Below are 16539 nucleotides of genomic sequence, written 5' to 3' on the forward strand. Positions count from 1 at the left end.
CAGCATCATATACATAATAAACAACTTATTTTTATGACATATCTCTGCAGTGAAAGCTCTTCTAGGACCCTCACAATTCAACCATACAGATAAAACTGACTAAACTTCAACTGAGATAAAATCCATGATCAAGTAAACTTTCCGACAAGGCTGTTCATGGGCTTATTATTCCCAATAAAGCAAAGGTTTCAGTCAATATTTACGTCTGATTGTATCCACTTTACTCTCTTCTTCCAGATCTAAATGGAAACATTCCTGGGGCATGACAGTAGTCATGGGGTTTCAGTCACTTGCAGTTGGTATCAAAGTAAAAAGAAACCTCCAGGAGTGAAATAATAAGTCTGAGGAAGGAGCACCTCAGGATGTCAAGTCGCGTTTCTCTTGATACTGGCCCCGAGTTGCTGTGGAAAGGTCACTGCACAGTTTGGGCCTGATTCTGAAAAGAAGCTGCTTACCCACAACAACTCCTACTAATAGTGGGAGAAATGGGTATTCAGCACCTCTCAGGATCAGGCCTTTATGTCCTTTTCGTTCTTTCTTTCCCTTGTTTGCTTTCAGGAACTCAGTAAAATGACAATAACGATTGGAAGGGAGGGCAAGAGTGAAACATGTGAGACAGTATGAGAGATGAGGATAGGGGAAGGAAGGTAAAAGGAGGGAGAGTACGCGTGAATAGCAACTCTGGCAATGAAAAGAGAGGTTAATGGTTTGTTAATCAGCCTTGGGTTTTGCATACCACATCATTAAACCTTGAGACAATACTCTAGGCAAAATCAGAGTGGTTCTCAAGGTGAGAGAAAACTGCATGCTGATTGGCTGGCTGATGAGGAAATCGCAATTTACCTTTTATTCTAGCTTTGAAATCTACTGTCTGTTGCGGTCAGAGAAGCTTGCTCCATTTCATCACTCAGAGCCTAAGAAACTCTTCCCAGGTGCTGATAATTTCTTTGTGGTTAAATGAACAGCATCCTGAGCACAGTTTTAAAGGTTGTTATAGAAATACAAACTGCTGTTGATTTCCAAAGAGTGAATGAAGCCCAGAGACATCATCGGTAGCTGCTCTCTGTTTATAACAGATTAGCCACAGTGATATTTGATCCGCTGAGTCATAAGCTTCTAGTACCAGAACCAGAGTTAAAGAGGGTGCATGGTGTTATTGATGTTACATTTTTAAAGCTGAGTATTCAGACCCGTAGGCAAGCAAGCAGTGGGATTCCTTAAACTGGCCTAGTCAGTTGCACAGATTGTCTGACATATACATGTCACACTGATTTGATTCTGTCTGTTATCCACTGCAATATTTGTAATAGTTCCTTAGCAACATTTTCTATCAGTTATGCTCCCTAGTTGTAAAACAGCTACAGTAGTATCAGAAACAACGCTTACATGGTTCAAAGTGTTTATCCTCACACAGTAATATTGTGCTGTTTTAATATTTATTTGCAGTCAGAAGGGACTACATCATGCTGTAGTTCTTCATTCTCATGGCGGCAACTCAAGCCCATGCTGGGGCAATGAATGACATGAGTTAATCTCAACACAGAGACCTACCCTAGATAAATGAGGACCGGACAATGGATTCCCAGGATGGCTGTAGCCTTGAGCTACAGTTGTGGGTTCTGATGGGGTTCTGATGGTCCAGCAGCACTGATTACAATTCCCTATAACGTATCTGGTGTATCGACAACAGATAGCAGAAACTACTACTCTCATTTCTACATTATACCCTTTCCCAGGATGAATGTCCAGACCAAAATTTAAGGGTCTGATTCACAACCCATTGAAATCCATGTGAGACTTAATGGAAAGACTCTATTGACTTCAGCTGACTTTGGATCAAGTCCCGAAAGAGCCAACCTGTATTATCTGGTACCAAACTTATGTCTTTTATTAGTATTTTGTAAATAATATAAACTGAGATTTATCTTGACCCATCCAGCCTCAGCTACCTTTGCATATGTTAAAACGGTTTACCTGATTTGGTTTCAAAATGTAATGTTAAAGGTATTCTAAAACACTGAACTACACTTAACAAGCTTTTGTTTATGGTTTATTGATGGGGATGTCAGGGGAGAACTTGTAACCTTTTAATCCTTGTGATGTCAAGCAAGAATGCTGTCTAGAGCAATGAAATTGCATGGATTCATTTAGAATTCAGCCAGAAACCAAGACAGACTACTTATACTCTGTGGCTCAAAAAAAAAAAAGATTTAGTTATGCAAGCAAAGTTAGAGGGGACATCCCCAGGTGTCTGGTAAAGGTGTCTGATATAATTTGGAGTGGGTAGGGAAAACCAATATCTGGAGAAGAGCATGAAGGATTTTATGTCCTCAAGAAGAGCATGTGGGATAAATATTTGATGTAATAAATATTACTGTCTAGACTGAAACAAAATCCCGCTGGAAGCAGGATGGGGAAAGCAGAACTTTCAGGGATTTCTTGTAGAAGAGGGCTCCTTTACAGCGGTGGGTAAGCAATTTTTGCTCTGTGCTTTTTAATTGCACTATGTGTGCCATGTGTTGTCATTAATTTGTGTCATAAGGAAGGGGAAAAGGAGAAAAAGGACACATCTTGTAATCTCATCGAATCCAGCAGCATTTACAATCATATGTAACTTCAGGCACAATGAGCCTCTCTTGTGCCCACAGCATCACTCACCTTCACAAGGGGCGGGCGGGGAGGGGAACATGAGCTTTCAGCCAACACAAACCATCCCTTTCATCACTTTCCACCCTGAGAATGTCTCTGAGAAGACTTGACAGAATTCCTGCCAGGCACTGGCCATCCAGGGTACAACTACACTGGTGAAAATCAGAGTTCACTAAAATCCACCAAACTTTTCTGTTGTAAACAGCTGATTCCCATGCTTGCCATGAACACAGCCACCATGCTGTGTCCCGATGCCAACCCCCTGAGACCTTTCAAAATGTCAGACTGGACAAAACCTGGAGAAACCAAGCCCATAGGCCATATGGTGCTTATTGACATAAGGGTAGAACAGCTAATTCCTCAGCCAATGAGACAAGAGTTCACACAGCTAAACCTGGGAATTATTTATTCCATACTAGGATGATGTTGAATATCTCACTGTTATGAAGAATTGTGCAAGACGACTTCCACTTTTTTTATTTGTTTCTTTGTTTGTTTTTCTCCCATCTTATGAAACCAGTCCAAGAATTTGTTCGAAAAGCATGTTTTCAGAAAGCAGTATAATCCATAACTGCTAGATCAGGGATCACCAACCTTTGGCCCGCGGCCCACCAGGGTAAGCCCTGTGGTGGGCCAGACCAGGTTGTTTACCTGCTGCGTCTGCAGGTTTGGCTGATCGCAGCTCCCATTGGCCTGGAGCAGCGAACCGTGGCCAGTGGGATCTGCAATTGGCCGAACCAACAGATGAGGCAGGTAAACAAACTGGCTCAGCCCGCCAGGGTGCTTACCCTGGCGGGCCGAGTGCCAAAGGTTTCCGATCCCTGTGATAAGGCATCAAAATTTTCTGCATGGCATTTTCATCTTCAAGATTCTGCTATTTAATCAGTGCATTGAAATCATATATGCCATAATGTATTAAATTCATTAACTACCCAGGATCAGAAGGTGAACCTCTTTATTTCTGTTGGTGAGAAGTTATTCACAAAGAGTCCAATTGATTTCACTGCTTGCGTTATAAGTGTTCACCAGGCTGAATAAGGGCTCCATCATCCATCAAGCCCCCAAAACTGTGTAGTGTCCAAGATGATACTTGCTTTTTGACAGAGCAATACCCTTCCAAAACCCCATAGAAACAACATTTTAGAAGAGAATATTTTGGATGAGAGCCGGTCAGAAAATGGTCTGTTTTAATGTGGGAAAATGTTAACTTTTTGTCCAAAAATTAAAAGTTGAAAATATTCTTCCAAAACCCAAGAATTGTGGGTCCAAAACTTCCGGTTTAAAACAGAACATTTTGATTTGAAAATTGTGTCATGGTGACTTGTGGGAGTTGTAGTTTGGATTCCTCATGCCTGTATTCTCTTCCATAGCCTGGCTACATCTCCCATGATATACAAAGGTCTCCCACTCTTGCTGAGCCACAGTGGTCTATCATGAGAGGCCCTGGCCATGATACATGTGGGAGATATAATCTGGCTGGGGAACCTGGCCGATAGAGGAGAATGGGGGCATGAGGACCTGAACTACAACTCCCATGAGGCACTATTTCCACACAAAAATCTTTTTTTTGGTTTTGGCTAGAAGTTTTCAGGTGTTCAGTTTTTCAACAAAAAGTCTAAATTTTTGGGTGCAAAACAACCACTTTCCGTGAAAAATATCATTTTGTCAAAAACACAATTTTCCATCAAAAAACTATTCTGTAGAAATTTTTTGACCAGCCCTACTGTAGATGGATTGCAGTTCACTAGGTCATGGTTGTATCTCCTTTCTTGATTGAAGGATATTGGGATGGATACCTGGCAAGTCATTGCTGGTGGTCTGAAAATTAGTTGACAAGGTTCTAATGGACAAATAGCTAGCACACTAAGAGTACCATCTTTATGTGTCAGTCCACCAGAAACATAAGAGAAATTGTAATACATATAATAGAAAACTTTCTTCCTCTGAAGGAAGAAGACAGAAAGAACTAAAGGCCACAGCAAGTCAGTACTTTACTCCTCATAAAGGCAGCCTTTATCTAAAATGAATCCTTGACCTATCACAATATTTCACAGTAATGATCCAAATCACTGTGGCCTAAAATAATGTAAGTAGCACAGTGCTTGGGGCCAGGGGTCTAGAATACTGTATCTTTCTAGAAGGGGGCTGGAGGCTAGAGAATCTCACGGGTCTTTTTCCAGGTCTACATGGCAGAAGGTTCCCAGAACCATAACTACCTCATTGCTTATTGGTGAGGTTCAATGGGAGGTCAGCCTTTCAGAAAATCAGCTGTAATATTTCCAGCAAATGACAGCACTCTCGATGAGAACTGCACCAGAGCTCTAAGGATCAGGAGGAAAATGGTGCCAGACAAAAAACCATACCACATTTCACAGTATCTTTTTTTCCCTCGAAACACTGACTTCGAACCCCCCCGAAATGTGTGTTGTGGAGCCTGTGTGATGCTCAGGCTGGTGGGCCTTATGCGGCTTTAGTCATTGTTAGCCCCAAAAATAAAAACAAAAAAGATTTATATAAAAATGTTTGTGATGCATTTAACTTTGCAGAGTGATTTAGAGGAGACAAAAAAAATAAGTGTTGCTTAATCTCCAAATAATACAGGCTCCTAAAGTGCAGTGCCAGAGGTATGATCAACAACGCACAAAACTGGCATGTTCTTCTTCCCCTTGGATTAGCTTGCGTACATTTAGTTGGGTTTCTGTTTTTAAAATTAATGAGCTATGCTCCACTCCAGGTATGGATGGGATTGTGGGGGCAGGGGTGAAGGGAGGATAGAAACTGGCCAGTGTATAAACAGCAGACTGAGAACTAGATCCTGATCTCGCTTATTTACACTGGGGAAACACCACTGATTTCAGTAGTTACTTCCTGATTTACACAGGGGTGAGTGAGATTATGACTGGGTCCTATCTCCCGAATGAAGGTCCATCGGAGCACACTACCCTTTCCTGTAACTCACTAGTTGTTTTACATTCTAACGGCAATTACAAGCTAATAGCAAGACCTATTGCACATGATTATTAAGACTTCTCTTTATTCATTCCATAGGAATGGCAGCCAGGCTGCATACTGTACAAAGAGCCATCTCAGACATAACATTTTGAAAGGATTTTTTGTGAATGTTTGAGTGTCTGGCACAGTTGAACTGATCTTTTTTATTATTAAATGTCATTGCCTTGACGCCCAGCCCAAAATGGAGGAGGACTTGTAAATGTGCCTGCACAGCTGGGAGCTATTATGGGACAGACAGTCTCCCCTACCTCTCAAACCACACAAACAGCCCAGCAACTGTGTTCTCCCTCTGCCTCCTTTTTGATGTTGTTGCTTCTTAACCAGTGGGTAAGCTATAGCCGAGGGTGAACTTTCCCATCTGCTTTCTCAATAGCAGGAAGGAGGAATTACCACAGCGGCCACCATGCCCCAGTGCCCATTGAAGTAGGGCCAGTGTGAAGAGGGGCCTGGAGGAGAGCGTGATGCAGATCTGTGCTGAGCATTGTCTCTCAGACTCCCCCTGCCTTGTGCAAAATGGACTGCCTGGGGCAGGTACTTCACACACCATGCCGATCTCATGGACCCAGGGTAGGCCACAGATCCCAGATGTCTTATGAGCAGACAAAGATGTCTCACTTTTAGACCTTTAAGGCTGGGATTTCCAAAGGATGCTTAGGGAGTTACACACGCAAACCCTACTGGGAATTCAGTGGGAGCTGGGCACCTGGCTTCTTTTGAAAATCCCAGCTTTAATCACTGCCCTTGCTTTTTCTTTTTCCCCTCTCCCTGAAGCACTCTCCCTTCCATCCCCACCCACTCCACCACCCTCTCTTCAGCTCTACGATCGCCAGCTCTGAAGCACTTCCTCACAGATCAAGTCCTGCCCAGCCCCAGGTCTCTGTAGCCTCTCAGAATGCTTTACAGTGTGGTTTCAATGGCTCTGCTCTGAACAGTGTAGTGAATACATTAGTCTTAGGTGTGGCAGAATTCAATTTTTGATCATTTTGATGGATAATATCGACATCTCTTCTAAAGCCTTTTTATCAATTATCTATTTAAATGTTTGCAGTTGTGGGATATGGGGGTGTCAGAATGGGGGGAGTCAGACAATAATTTTTTAAAGATAGGAGATGATGAGATTCAAAAAGTCAACACTTTATAACCTTAAAACGTAAATTGTCACTATCACATGTCAGAATAGACATACTAAATATTCTGAAATCAGACTCTAATAAGTTTTCAAGCAGCATTTTTCTTACTTTGTCTATCTGTAAATTTTGCTTATCATAGATGGAAATATTTTTCTGTCAGTTAGCACGTGTATGTTGAAATCGATGTTTACCAACATCCACTGATAAAAATCTAATCCTTCCAAGTCTAACTAAGCTTGTTCTCCCCAACTAATGCCAAGGTCATAATGTTACTTTATGGCTGCTGGTAATGTTTAGACCAAGAAACATTTTTACAGGTAAATGGAGCCCTTTACTTAAGCTAAGCTCCTCTAAAGTCCATTACTTCTAATAGTGTGAACCACCCGAACCACTGCCAGAGGATAACAGATTGTCTCTTCTACCTGCCCATTCACAATTAATTACACATTTTGCAAACAACCTTCTAGACTGGAATTAGTCTCCCAATAGTGTCTAATTCTCTATTGTGATTTTCGCCACAAGTAATATCAGTCCTTCATCATCTATAAAGAATTCCATTACAGAGAGATGTACAAACCATTTGATGACTCAGATTGAAACTAGTAAATCTCTGACCTTTTACCAGTTATATCTGGGATTTCTCAAGAAATGTTTTCTTCAGGGGGAAAAAAAACCCAATCCACATAAATCCAATTCACCCACCACTCAAACCCTTTCCCAGCAGCTTGTGAAGTCCCAGCCTACAGCCTGTCGATCCCAAGCAGAAGAAAATCTATAATATATACCAGCTAAAATTGTAGTTTGTGTTATGTTTCAGGTACAGTAATGAGCTCTACCATATTGACCTTCTCAGTATTCTGTGAACTTGCTTATTAGCCAGTTCATTTATTATCTTCACTGTTTCACAGCTCGCCAGCTTTCAGAAAGGGCCATACCAATTAAAGTAGGACAAAGGGGTTCAGTGAGCCACTTTCTTTCTCACAGTATCAGTGTGCGAGTGACATTAAATTACAGATATATCACTCAGGGTTATAAGAATGGGAAATGGCACAAGCAGAATCGAATTACCTGAATAAAAGTCTTGTATGAAAATAGGGACATCATTATTTTCAGGGGCATCTCAAGCAGCTATAACCTCTTGCCTCCTTTTCAGACTCCATGCAGACTCCATACAGGTGGCAATTATAATTCTACACATAATGCAGATATGTGTAACTGAAGAACTACTGGGAGAACTGAGCTTTCTAAGGCTGAACTCTCTGAACATACAAGCAAAATACCCAAATATTTTCTTCCTGTATTATTTATAGTAATGAGGTTACAAATTGACTGAGAAGAACAATAAGGGACAAACAGAGCATCATATATAAAATAGGGTTTCCTGCAAATATCTGGGCCCAGATTCTGTTCTCACCCGCTCCAGTTTTATACCAGAGTATTTCCACTGATTTCAGTGGATTTGTACCTAAATAACAGGTATGGGATCAGAAGAGGCCCCTGGGAGCCCTAAGAAACAGCATTATCAAAAGCCTGATAATCATGATAGTTGCAATATAGAGATCTGACTCTCTCAAAGGAAATCTAGATTAGATGGAGCAATGGTTTCCTACACTATCAATTCCTCCTGATACACTGCAAAAACAATGAAAAAAAGGAAACAGTATATGTTTGGAATTAAACAAACACGTAGGAGTTTTTTGTTTGCCTCATCTAAACCCAGATACTATGGTCTTGGGTGCTATTCCAATGTCTGTGATTAATAATAAGGAAAATATACATCACATCATTTGCTTTTACTAGTTGTTTAGCTTCAAATATTTCAGACATGCTAAATATTTTAGTAGGTAAAAATGCATCAAGCAGGATCTTGAAAAAAATTATGCAGCTGCAATAGAAACAAGGAAGCAGTGCCAATCAACTCTTCAGCCCAGTGTTTACTTTCGGTCATAGTGGTCAGTTCCCTCTAATCATATCCACATGCTTGGCTTTTTGACACAAGCTGCTTTGGGACTGTACATAAGCGTATACGAGACACTTGACAAACGTTTATGTAACAATCCCCTCAATAGTTTAATATGGCTATTTTTGGCAAGGAGAACAAATAAGATTAATTTTCTGTTTGGACATGTCAAATATGGGTGTGCTTAATTTCTTTCAAAAATATGTTTTCTTGGCTTCCTAAAGAAACAACAACAAAAATGTTTGGACTACTTTGTTCCTGAGAACAAATCCACCCCATATTAATTATGCCAATGACAACATTTCAACAGGAAAAACAAACTAGAAAATATTACTGCCCGTGTTACTTAAAAGTCCAGCAAAAGATAATCTAGAGATTTATCCTCATTGGGTTTGGAATGTTTACCACCATTGCAAAGAAAAGGCCAGATCTTCAGGTGGTCTAAATCATAGCAAGAAGCTGAAGTTCCTGCCCTCATTCCCTGTGTTAAAGCTCTTGTACATTCCAGCTAAACATAATGAATCTGTCAATCGTGCAGGTAAGTAATCTGTGCCTAGCTGACACCAGCAATACCAGATTTTCCATGTACTTTCTCTTACTCAAAGTTTCTTGTAAAATTTTTAATTCATGAAGTCTACGTGTAAGAATTACTGACAGAAGAGTAGAGCACTGAATAATGATCAGTTGCCTGTGTCTCCCAATGCTCAACAATTCTCCCAAGAAATGCTGTTAAATGATTAAAATAGTATTGGGGTAAAAAACCCAAACCCAATACCCTTTTTTAAAAAGAATCCCTCCCTCCACCGCTACCCGCTCCATCTCCCACACTCGTCCCTGCCACCACCTCTGCCCCGTCATGCCACCATTCCCACTCTTACTGCCATCCCTCTCTGCCCCCCACTTCTCTTGCGGTCTCTAAAATGCAGTTCAGCGGGTACTGAAATGTGAATTCCAGGTTACCAAGCACACCAAACTTCCAAGGTGCTGCTAGCTGTGTTATCTCTGGGAACGTGGGGCTGGAGTTGCATAGACACCAATAACTGAGCACCGCGTGTCGATGCTGTCTGAGTTCAGAAGAGCTACTTTTCTGAGGCGTGCGAGATGAGTGGTCAGTAATGCTAACAAAGCCAGCACTCTCAAAAAGCTCTGTTCCTTCAGCCCCCTGGGCTTGTTGAACACTTGCAGCTGCATGCTTAGAGCCATCGGGCTAAGTCCTCAAAGGCTCTTAGGTGCCCATTAATTTCATGGGCAGTTTGGTGCCTAAATAACTTTGGAAAACCTCTGGGGGAGGCAAATTAAAGCCAATGTGGACAACAAGGCTCATGTTTTCACCTCTGGAGGTCCCCGGTTCAAACCCTGAGGTATCAGTCATGATGGAGGCCCTTGACAGAGGCAGTAGGATGATAGCATTCCGGTGTGAGGGGCAGTCATTTCCTGCCACTTCCTCTTTTGACCCCTTCACTCCACCCAAGCCTACCCCTCCCTTCTTTTCTTTCTCCCAACCTTGTCTTTGTAGCAAGTTCCCTGCTCCTGGGTGCCGAGTGATCACTCCCCTCTCATTCATGTCTTTCCTCAAAATGCACTGTCAGATGTTACCCTCCATCATTCTGTACATCCATTCATACTGTATGAAAAGCTAGAAACTCCGGCAAAAATGTTCAAATATGGGTGCCTAAATTAGGCAATTAAACCTATATTTAGGCATGTAACTGGGTGTCCTGACATTCAGAGAGGCAGAGTACCTGTACTCCTCTTTGACTTCAGGGAGAACTGCAGCTGCTCAGTACTTATGAAAATCAAGCCGCTTATTTAGGTGAATGGAACTAGGAATTGGACTTGCACGGCACAGGGGCCCTCCCACGCTGATCCTTCTGGAAGACCCATCCCTCCCTATGGATTTCAGTGCCTAACTTTAAGCTTCCAAGTTTGAACATAAACAAATAAAATAATAGTTTAAATGCTGTAAACTGGTTGGGGCCATCAGAGAAGTGTGGCTGTGGTGTGCAACTGAGAACTGCTCCATTCAACTCTTGGCTGCAATTACGATGTATGTGTCATCCCTGAAAAGGTTCCTGTGTATAAGCACAGCTTTCACAAGCAGCCATGTTGCGACTGCTGCCCGTTAATGCTAATGTGCTCCTGCTAGAGGGTACTTTGGAACCATGGAGAACTAAAATTGTTTCTCTCCAGCCTGCTCCTGCAATTTCAATGTGACTCAGGGGTAGTCTACATGGGAGACTCTGGAAAGTTAAGGTGAATCAATGAAAGGTGTGAAGTTAATGCACATAAGGTAAAGCACATTGAACCCTCACGTGGATGCTCTCGTTCAGGACTAAAATGGCCTTAGTGTACGGTAGCTTAATCCTCCTCCATGCTACAGCAAACTAAGTCATTTTGCTCTTAAATCAGATCATCCACATGCAGGTTTAATGTGCATTAATGTTGCACCTTTCACTGATTCACCTTAGCTTTCCTGAATGTCCCTGTGTAGACCAGCCCTTAGTTCTGCCAGTTCTGTTTCTAACTCCCCACTGGGCTCTTAAATACTTTTGCTCCCAAGTGTACCAGTAACTTCTCTTTTGTTCTGTAAGGAGCTCTGTGAAGACCCACACCTGTTTGTGAATGGAATCAGTGCCCATGACTTGCACCAAGGGAAGCTCGGGAACTGCTGGTTTGTGGCAGCTTGCTCCTGCTTGGCTCTTCGGGAGAATCTCTGGCAAAGGGTATGTGACCCAATATGCTTGGTGCTTGACATCCTAAAGCCTGTCCCCAAAGAAGAGCTGCGTGCCCTGAGCCAAGGTGTCCTGCATCCAAAATCACTGTCCATACAAAACCTGCTCATTTTCCTTCCTGTCAGTGTTAATTTAGTGTAACCCATGATCCACACCTCCTCTCCCTTCCCTTCAGGAAGAATATACAGCTGGGGAGTAGCAGGCACTTGAGGTTCAAATTTTCATTAGCTGCTCATTTTTATATGCCGTCTGCCTCACCAGTTGCTGCTCCCACGGCTTGTTATTATGTGTCTTGCCTGGAGGACAAGAAAGCAACTCTCTACTGAGCTGATTTCCCCCATACCCTCATTGGTATCAGGCAGAGGATGTTGCAGAAACAGGGACCACCTGCACCGTGATGCTTCTATCAGTCACTGCAAATATCACCCCAGTGCCATGTAGCCTCCCTCAAGATATGTTTTCATTCTCCGCATGGATTGCACCAAATGCGACTTTAGGTACTTTGGGACCAAATTCACTACTGGTGTAGGTGGGTGCAATTATCTGTGATTTCAGTTTAAGATCTTCAGAGGCTGATGGGGCTACCAGAGCCATGCCCTTTGTGGTATCTGCCAAGGAACCAGAGCAAGCCACCCCCTGATTAGGTCTCATTTGTTGTGTATGGTGAACTGTGCTTTTCTTCATTTCTCAGGTGATTCCAAACTTTAAGGAACAAGAATGGGATTCAAAGAGACCCCAGAAATATGCTGGGATTTTTCACTTCCAGTTCTGGTATTTTGGACAGTGGACCGACGTGGTCATAGATGACAGATTGCCAACAATTAATGGGGAGCTGATCTACTGCCATTCCAACATGGAGAATGAATTCTGGAGCGCACTACTGGAGAAAGCTTATGCAAAGTATGAATTAGCTGAATGTCCTTTAAGTGATTTCAGCTACACATAAAAATCCACCTTATCATTTCAGATGCTACTGATTTCCTCTCTCACCCCTATCATATTTCCCCAGGTTACTTCCCAATTACTGCTGCTCTTGGAGAATATGTAGCTTTGAGACTGACTCCAGGACCCTTCATTAAACCATTCCCAAGAGCAGAGCTGGTCAAAATCAGACTTCTCATTATTGTGAAACATTTCAAACTTAAAAAATCATCCCAATTCTGGACAAAAAGCCAACATTTCAATTTTGTATTTTTTTTGCAAAACAAAATTCTGGAAAAATTATTTCAGGGTCAAAACATTTCATTTTAATAAATTCAAAATGTTTCATTTTGATCTTTTTTTTTTTTTTACATTTTGAAATGAAAAGTTCCTTTAAATGAAAAATCAAACCCTTTTATTCTGAAAACATGAAAATTGGACATGGCAACATTTAAAAAAAATCCACATTTTTTGTTGAAATTGATCCAATTTGGGGGGGAAATCAAAACAGCATTTTCACACAGAAAATCGTTGTAACAAAAATATTCTGACCAGCTCTAGCCAGGAGGTGCTCCTAAGGCAGTGATCTCCTTCCCATGCTTCTTACAAAAATCATGTTTCCCCTTCATTACATCTAAAGCTAGCAGTTCAGAGACCAGGAATCTTAGGGATGCTCTCAGGTCTATTGCATAGCAGTGTAACAAAGCTTTCTTCCCAGTTCCCTGCTGTTCAGACAAACTTGTGATCCTTTTTCTTGGTGGTCTCAAATATTACACAGAAATAATCCGATTTGGCTTGGTTTTAACAGCCAGAAAATGAGTCAATTTGTTCCATCTTACCTCTAGGCTGGCTGAGTCTTATGAAGCCCTGGATGGAGGCACTGCTGCAGATGCAATTATTGATTTCACTGGAGCAGTGGCAGAATCCATTGACCTGGTCAAGGGCAAATATTGTGAAAATATTTCTGAGCAAATGAAGCTGTTTGAAGACTTGCTGAAAGTACATAAAAGAGGCGGGTTAATCAGCTGTTCCATCACGGTATGTGTGCAGACTTTGATATACAATGGTTTATTCTGATTTTTCTTGCCTGGAAAAACGATCTTAACATAAATATATTCAGCATATCCTTAATTTGGATTTTGAAAAGGTGGTTTGTAGAAAGCTAATGACTTGGCAATGCTGTCAGCCAAGAACAATTCCCTAAGCCACCGGCTATAATTCAGGAAACCACAGTCACGTGCCCCGCCATTGACCTTTCTGAATGGAGAAAGGTACCCAATTTGTAACTTGAGCAGAGATGAACAAATTTAGAGTATACTCACTTCCAACCAAGGAGGCTGGCACCATGTCCCCTTAAGACATTTAACTTCTTGCTGAAACCTGTTTACAGAATCACTTTTCCAAGCACTGAGCTGCTAATTCTTCTTCCTGCTGGTGGTGACAGGGCCATCTTTGTGTCAATATAGTACCGGAGCTGAGTGGAAGTGGTGAGCTCATCCAGCTGTTCAGAGCAGGAACGTGGGCTTTATGTTTCTCACTAAAGCTTCTGGTGAAATAAAAACCACTGTGAATACTTGCAGTCTAAGACTATCCTATACATATTTACATAGCACCCAAAGTGGGCTGGATGCTTTACAAGAGAGCAAAGAGACATGCTCCCTGCCCCAAGGAGCTACCAGCAGGGTTGTGAAAAGTGCTAGTCACTGGCCTACCTCTGCTCCCCAAAAGCCCATGCTAAAGCTCCCATTGACTTCAGTGGAAGCAGGGTTAGACCAATGCTGAAAGCCATTGAAAATCCCACCTTAAATGAAGATGACATCACAAGTGAAGGGAAAACAAACTGCTCACCATGCATTTTTGGATTTTCTGTGAATTTATTTTAAAATTATTTAGAAACTGAGTTTACTTATTTTCTGGACAGGAGCCCCGGGGAAGGGTGTGAAAGGGAGAGGGGATAATTCCATAAGATCAAACAGGGCAGAGTTAAGGTTCTATGAAGCTCCTGGCTGCACTGCTCTCTCCTTTCAATTCTGGAGACCTATAAATGTCAAGGCTAACATCTATGGACTTAGTCAAGTCACTTAACCTCTCAGCTTCGTTTCCCTCTTTGCAAAATGGAAATTATACCACTTACCTCCCCCCTAGAAGTACTGTGGTGATTAACTGGTTAGTACTTACAGTCTGCAATATGAGTTCCCAACTACCTGCTTTGTTTGGAAATTGTTCCTTGAAAATATGAGTGTATTAACATTGGCACTTGTGTGCCGATCCCAGAACAATCAGCTCTGGCCCACTTCTGCAGCAAGAAAGTTGGTGGTAATCGAAAGATCCCCCATGATTGCAAAGCAGGTCAACTAAGTGTGGAGGTCATTGCTCTAACTACAACTCGGCATCCACTGTTTCAATGCACTGTCTCCCTTCACCAAGAGGGGAGAGCATGGTGCCTGGGAGATGGCTCCCTGATTGGACTACCAGCCTATAGAATGGAGAATGAGCGCATGAGGCTCCCAAACTACAACTCCCATGAGGCACTGCAGCTGCACTTCAGTATCCAAATATTTTGGGAGTCGGGGTGTTTTGTTTTGTTTTTTTGACAGAAACTCAACATTAAAAACAAAAGTCTGACAAGCTCTATCACTAACTTCCCCCAAAGCCTTAGGCTGGCATCCTGCTTTAATGTGATGGCAGTGGACAGAAATACCAAGGGGGTGATTGAAATTATCACTAAAAAATGCTGAGGCTGTTTATTTAATAACAATAGCTTGGGGAAAAGGTAAAAGTTTAGGTGGCTGGAATAAAATTAAGCACTTGCTAGTGCTTTCCATTCTCCCCTGAAGTTCTATTTCTGCCCTTTGAATTAATCAAATAAAACACAAATGCTTCTCAACCTTGTTATGCAGGCACTATATTTATTGATTTATCCTGGTGTATGAAACTGCCTCACTAGCATTTTACCTCTCGGCTCCGATAAGTGTGTTATACACACCACAGTGCTTGCTAACTGCAGAATATTTAATACTTAAGTGGCTTACATCCCAATTTAGAAGTGACCCAACATGCTCCTTTGTTTACAGAACATCCCAAGGCTTGTACATTTGGCAGTTCAAATGGAAGGCAGTTTAAATTTCTTATTTAAAAGAAAAAAAACAACAACCTTAAATAGAAAGTGAAAAAGCCAGGTGCCATCCTGCTGAAAAGAAGAGTGCAGTCGCTAATGGAGATTCTTCTGGCGCTACAGTTTAACAAGCAGGAATGGTGATAGACTCCTTTGCTGTCATGGAAACTTGTGCTCTTATTTGTGAAGAGTACAAATGAAAGAAAGTGTTGGGGGGGGGAAGCCCTGGGAAATGTCAGTGGCTCTCAATATAACATATGAACTGATTCTTTGTGAGCTGTTGTCGCTGAAATATACTGTGGTCTTGGCATTAGTCCTGCAATTTCAAGCGCATCAGTCAGACCTGATCTGATAGTTAGATGTGGTGAGAAGTTTCTCTGTTGCTTCTTTTTTTACTAATTTATATACCAAGCTGTTCAAATCTTCCAGCTGATTTGAAATGGGTAAGAATGTCTGGCATGGTCACACATCACTATCAGTGCTGTAGTCCATCCCTCTCTTCCCACCAGAACCAAGGCTTGTATCATCGCTGAGATTTGATTTTGGTCATTCTGTTCCATGAAGAGAACTGAGAAATGCAAAGAGCCAAACCCTAACAACTCATTCCTGCTGCTCCAAGGGGAGTGTTGGTTGTGTAGAGAGTATGTAAGCCCTGCAGGATCTGGCCCAACGTGAAAGAAAAACAATATAAGGGCCTGATCCAAAACCCATTTATTAAACGGGAATCTCTTTTCCATGGGTTTCAATGGGCTTTGTATCAGCCCCATCTGCATAAAACAGATAGAAATCCAAGTGCAGGAGAAGCATTTGTCAAACATTCTTAGATCAGGATTCAGAGTAGCAGCCGTGTTAGTCTGTATTCGCAAAAAGAAAAGGAGTACTTGTGGCACCTTAGAGACTAACAGATTTATTTGAGCATAAGCTTTCGTGAGCTACAGCTCACTGCATCTTAGATCAGTAGCTGATCATGCCAGGCAGGACACCAGGGTAACACGCTACCAACCTGTCACATCTGGAGAC

General features: G+C 41.9%; 1 protein-coding gene across 2 annotated transcripts in view; it reads left to right on the forward strand.

Annotated features, from left to right (window-relative positions):
* The window catches only part of CAPN6 (calpain 6), an 82000-nt gene that overhangs the window by 39864 nt on the left and 25597 nt on the right, over nucleotides 1–16539 (forward strand). For both annotated transcript variants that reach the window (XM_073358847.1, XM_073358848.1), the window contains exons 3-5: nucleotides 11343–11474; nucleotides 12175–12383; nucleotides 13250–13442. In XM_073358847.1, coding sequence (XP_073214948.1) covers nucleotides 11343–11474; nucleotides 12175–12383; nucleotides 13250–13442 — 534 coding nt within the window. The remainder of the gene's footprint in view (nucleotides 1–11342; nucleotides 11475–12174; nucleotides 12384–13249; nucleotides 13443–16539) is intronic.

The sequence above is a fragment of the Lepidochelys kempii genome, chromosome 9 (assembly GCF_965140265.1).
Source record: "Lepidochelys kempii isolate rLepKem1 chromosome 9, rLepKem1.hap2, whole genome shotgun sequence".
In the NCBI taxonomy this organism is placed as follows: domain Eukaryota; kingdom Metazoa; phylum Chordata; order Testudines; family Cheloniidae; genus Lepidochelys; species Lepidochelys kempii.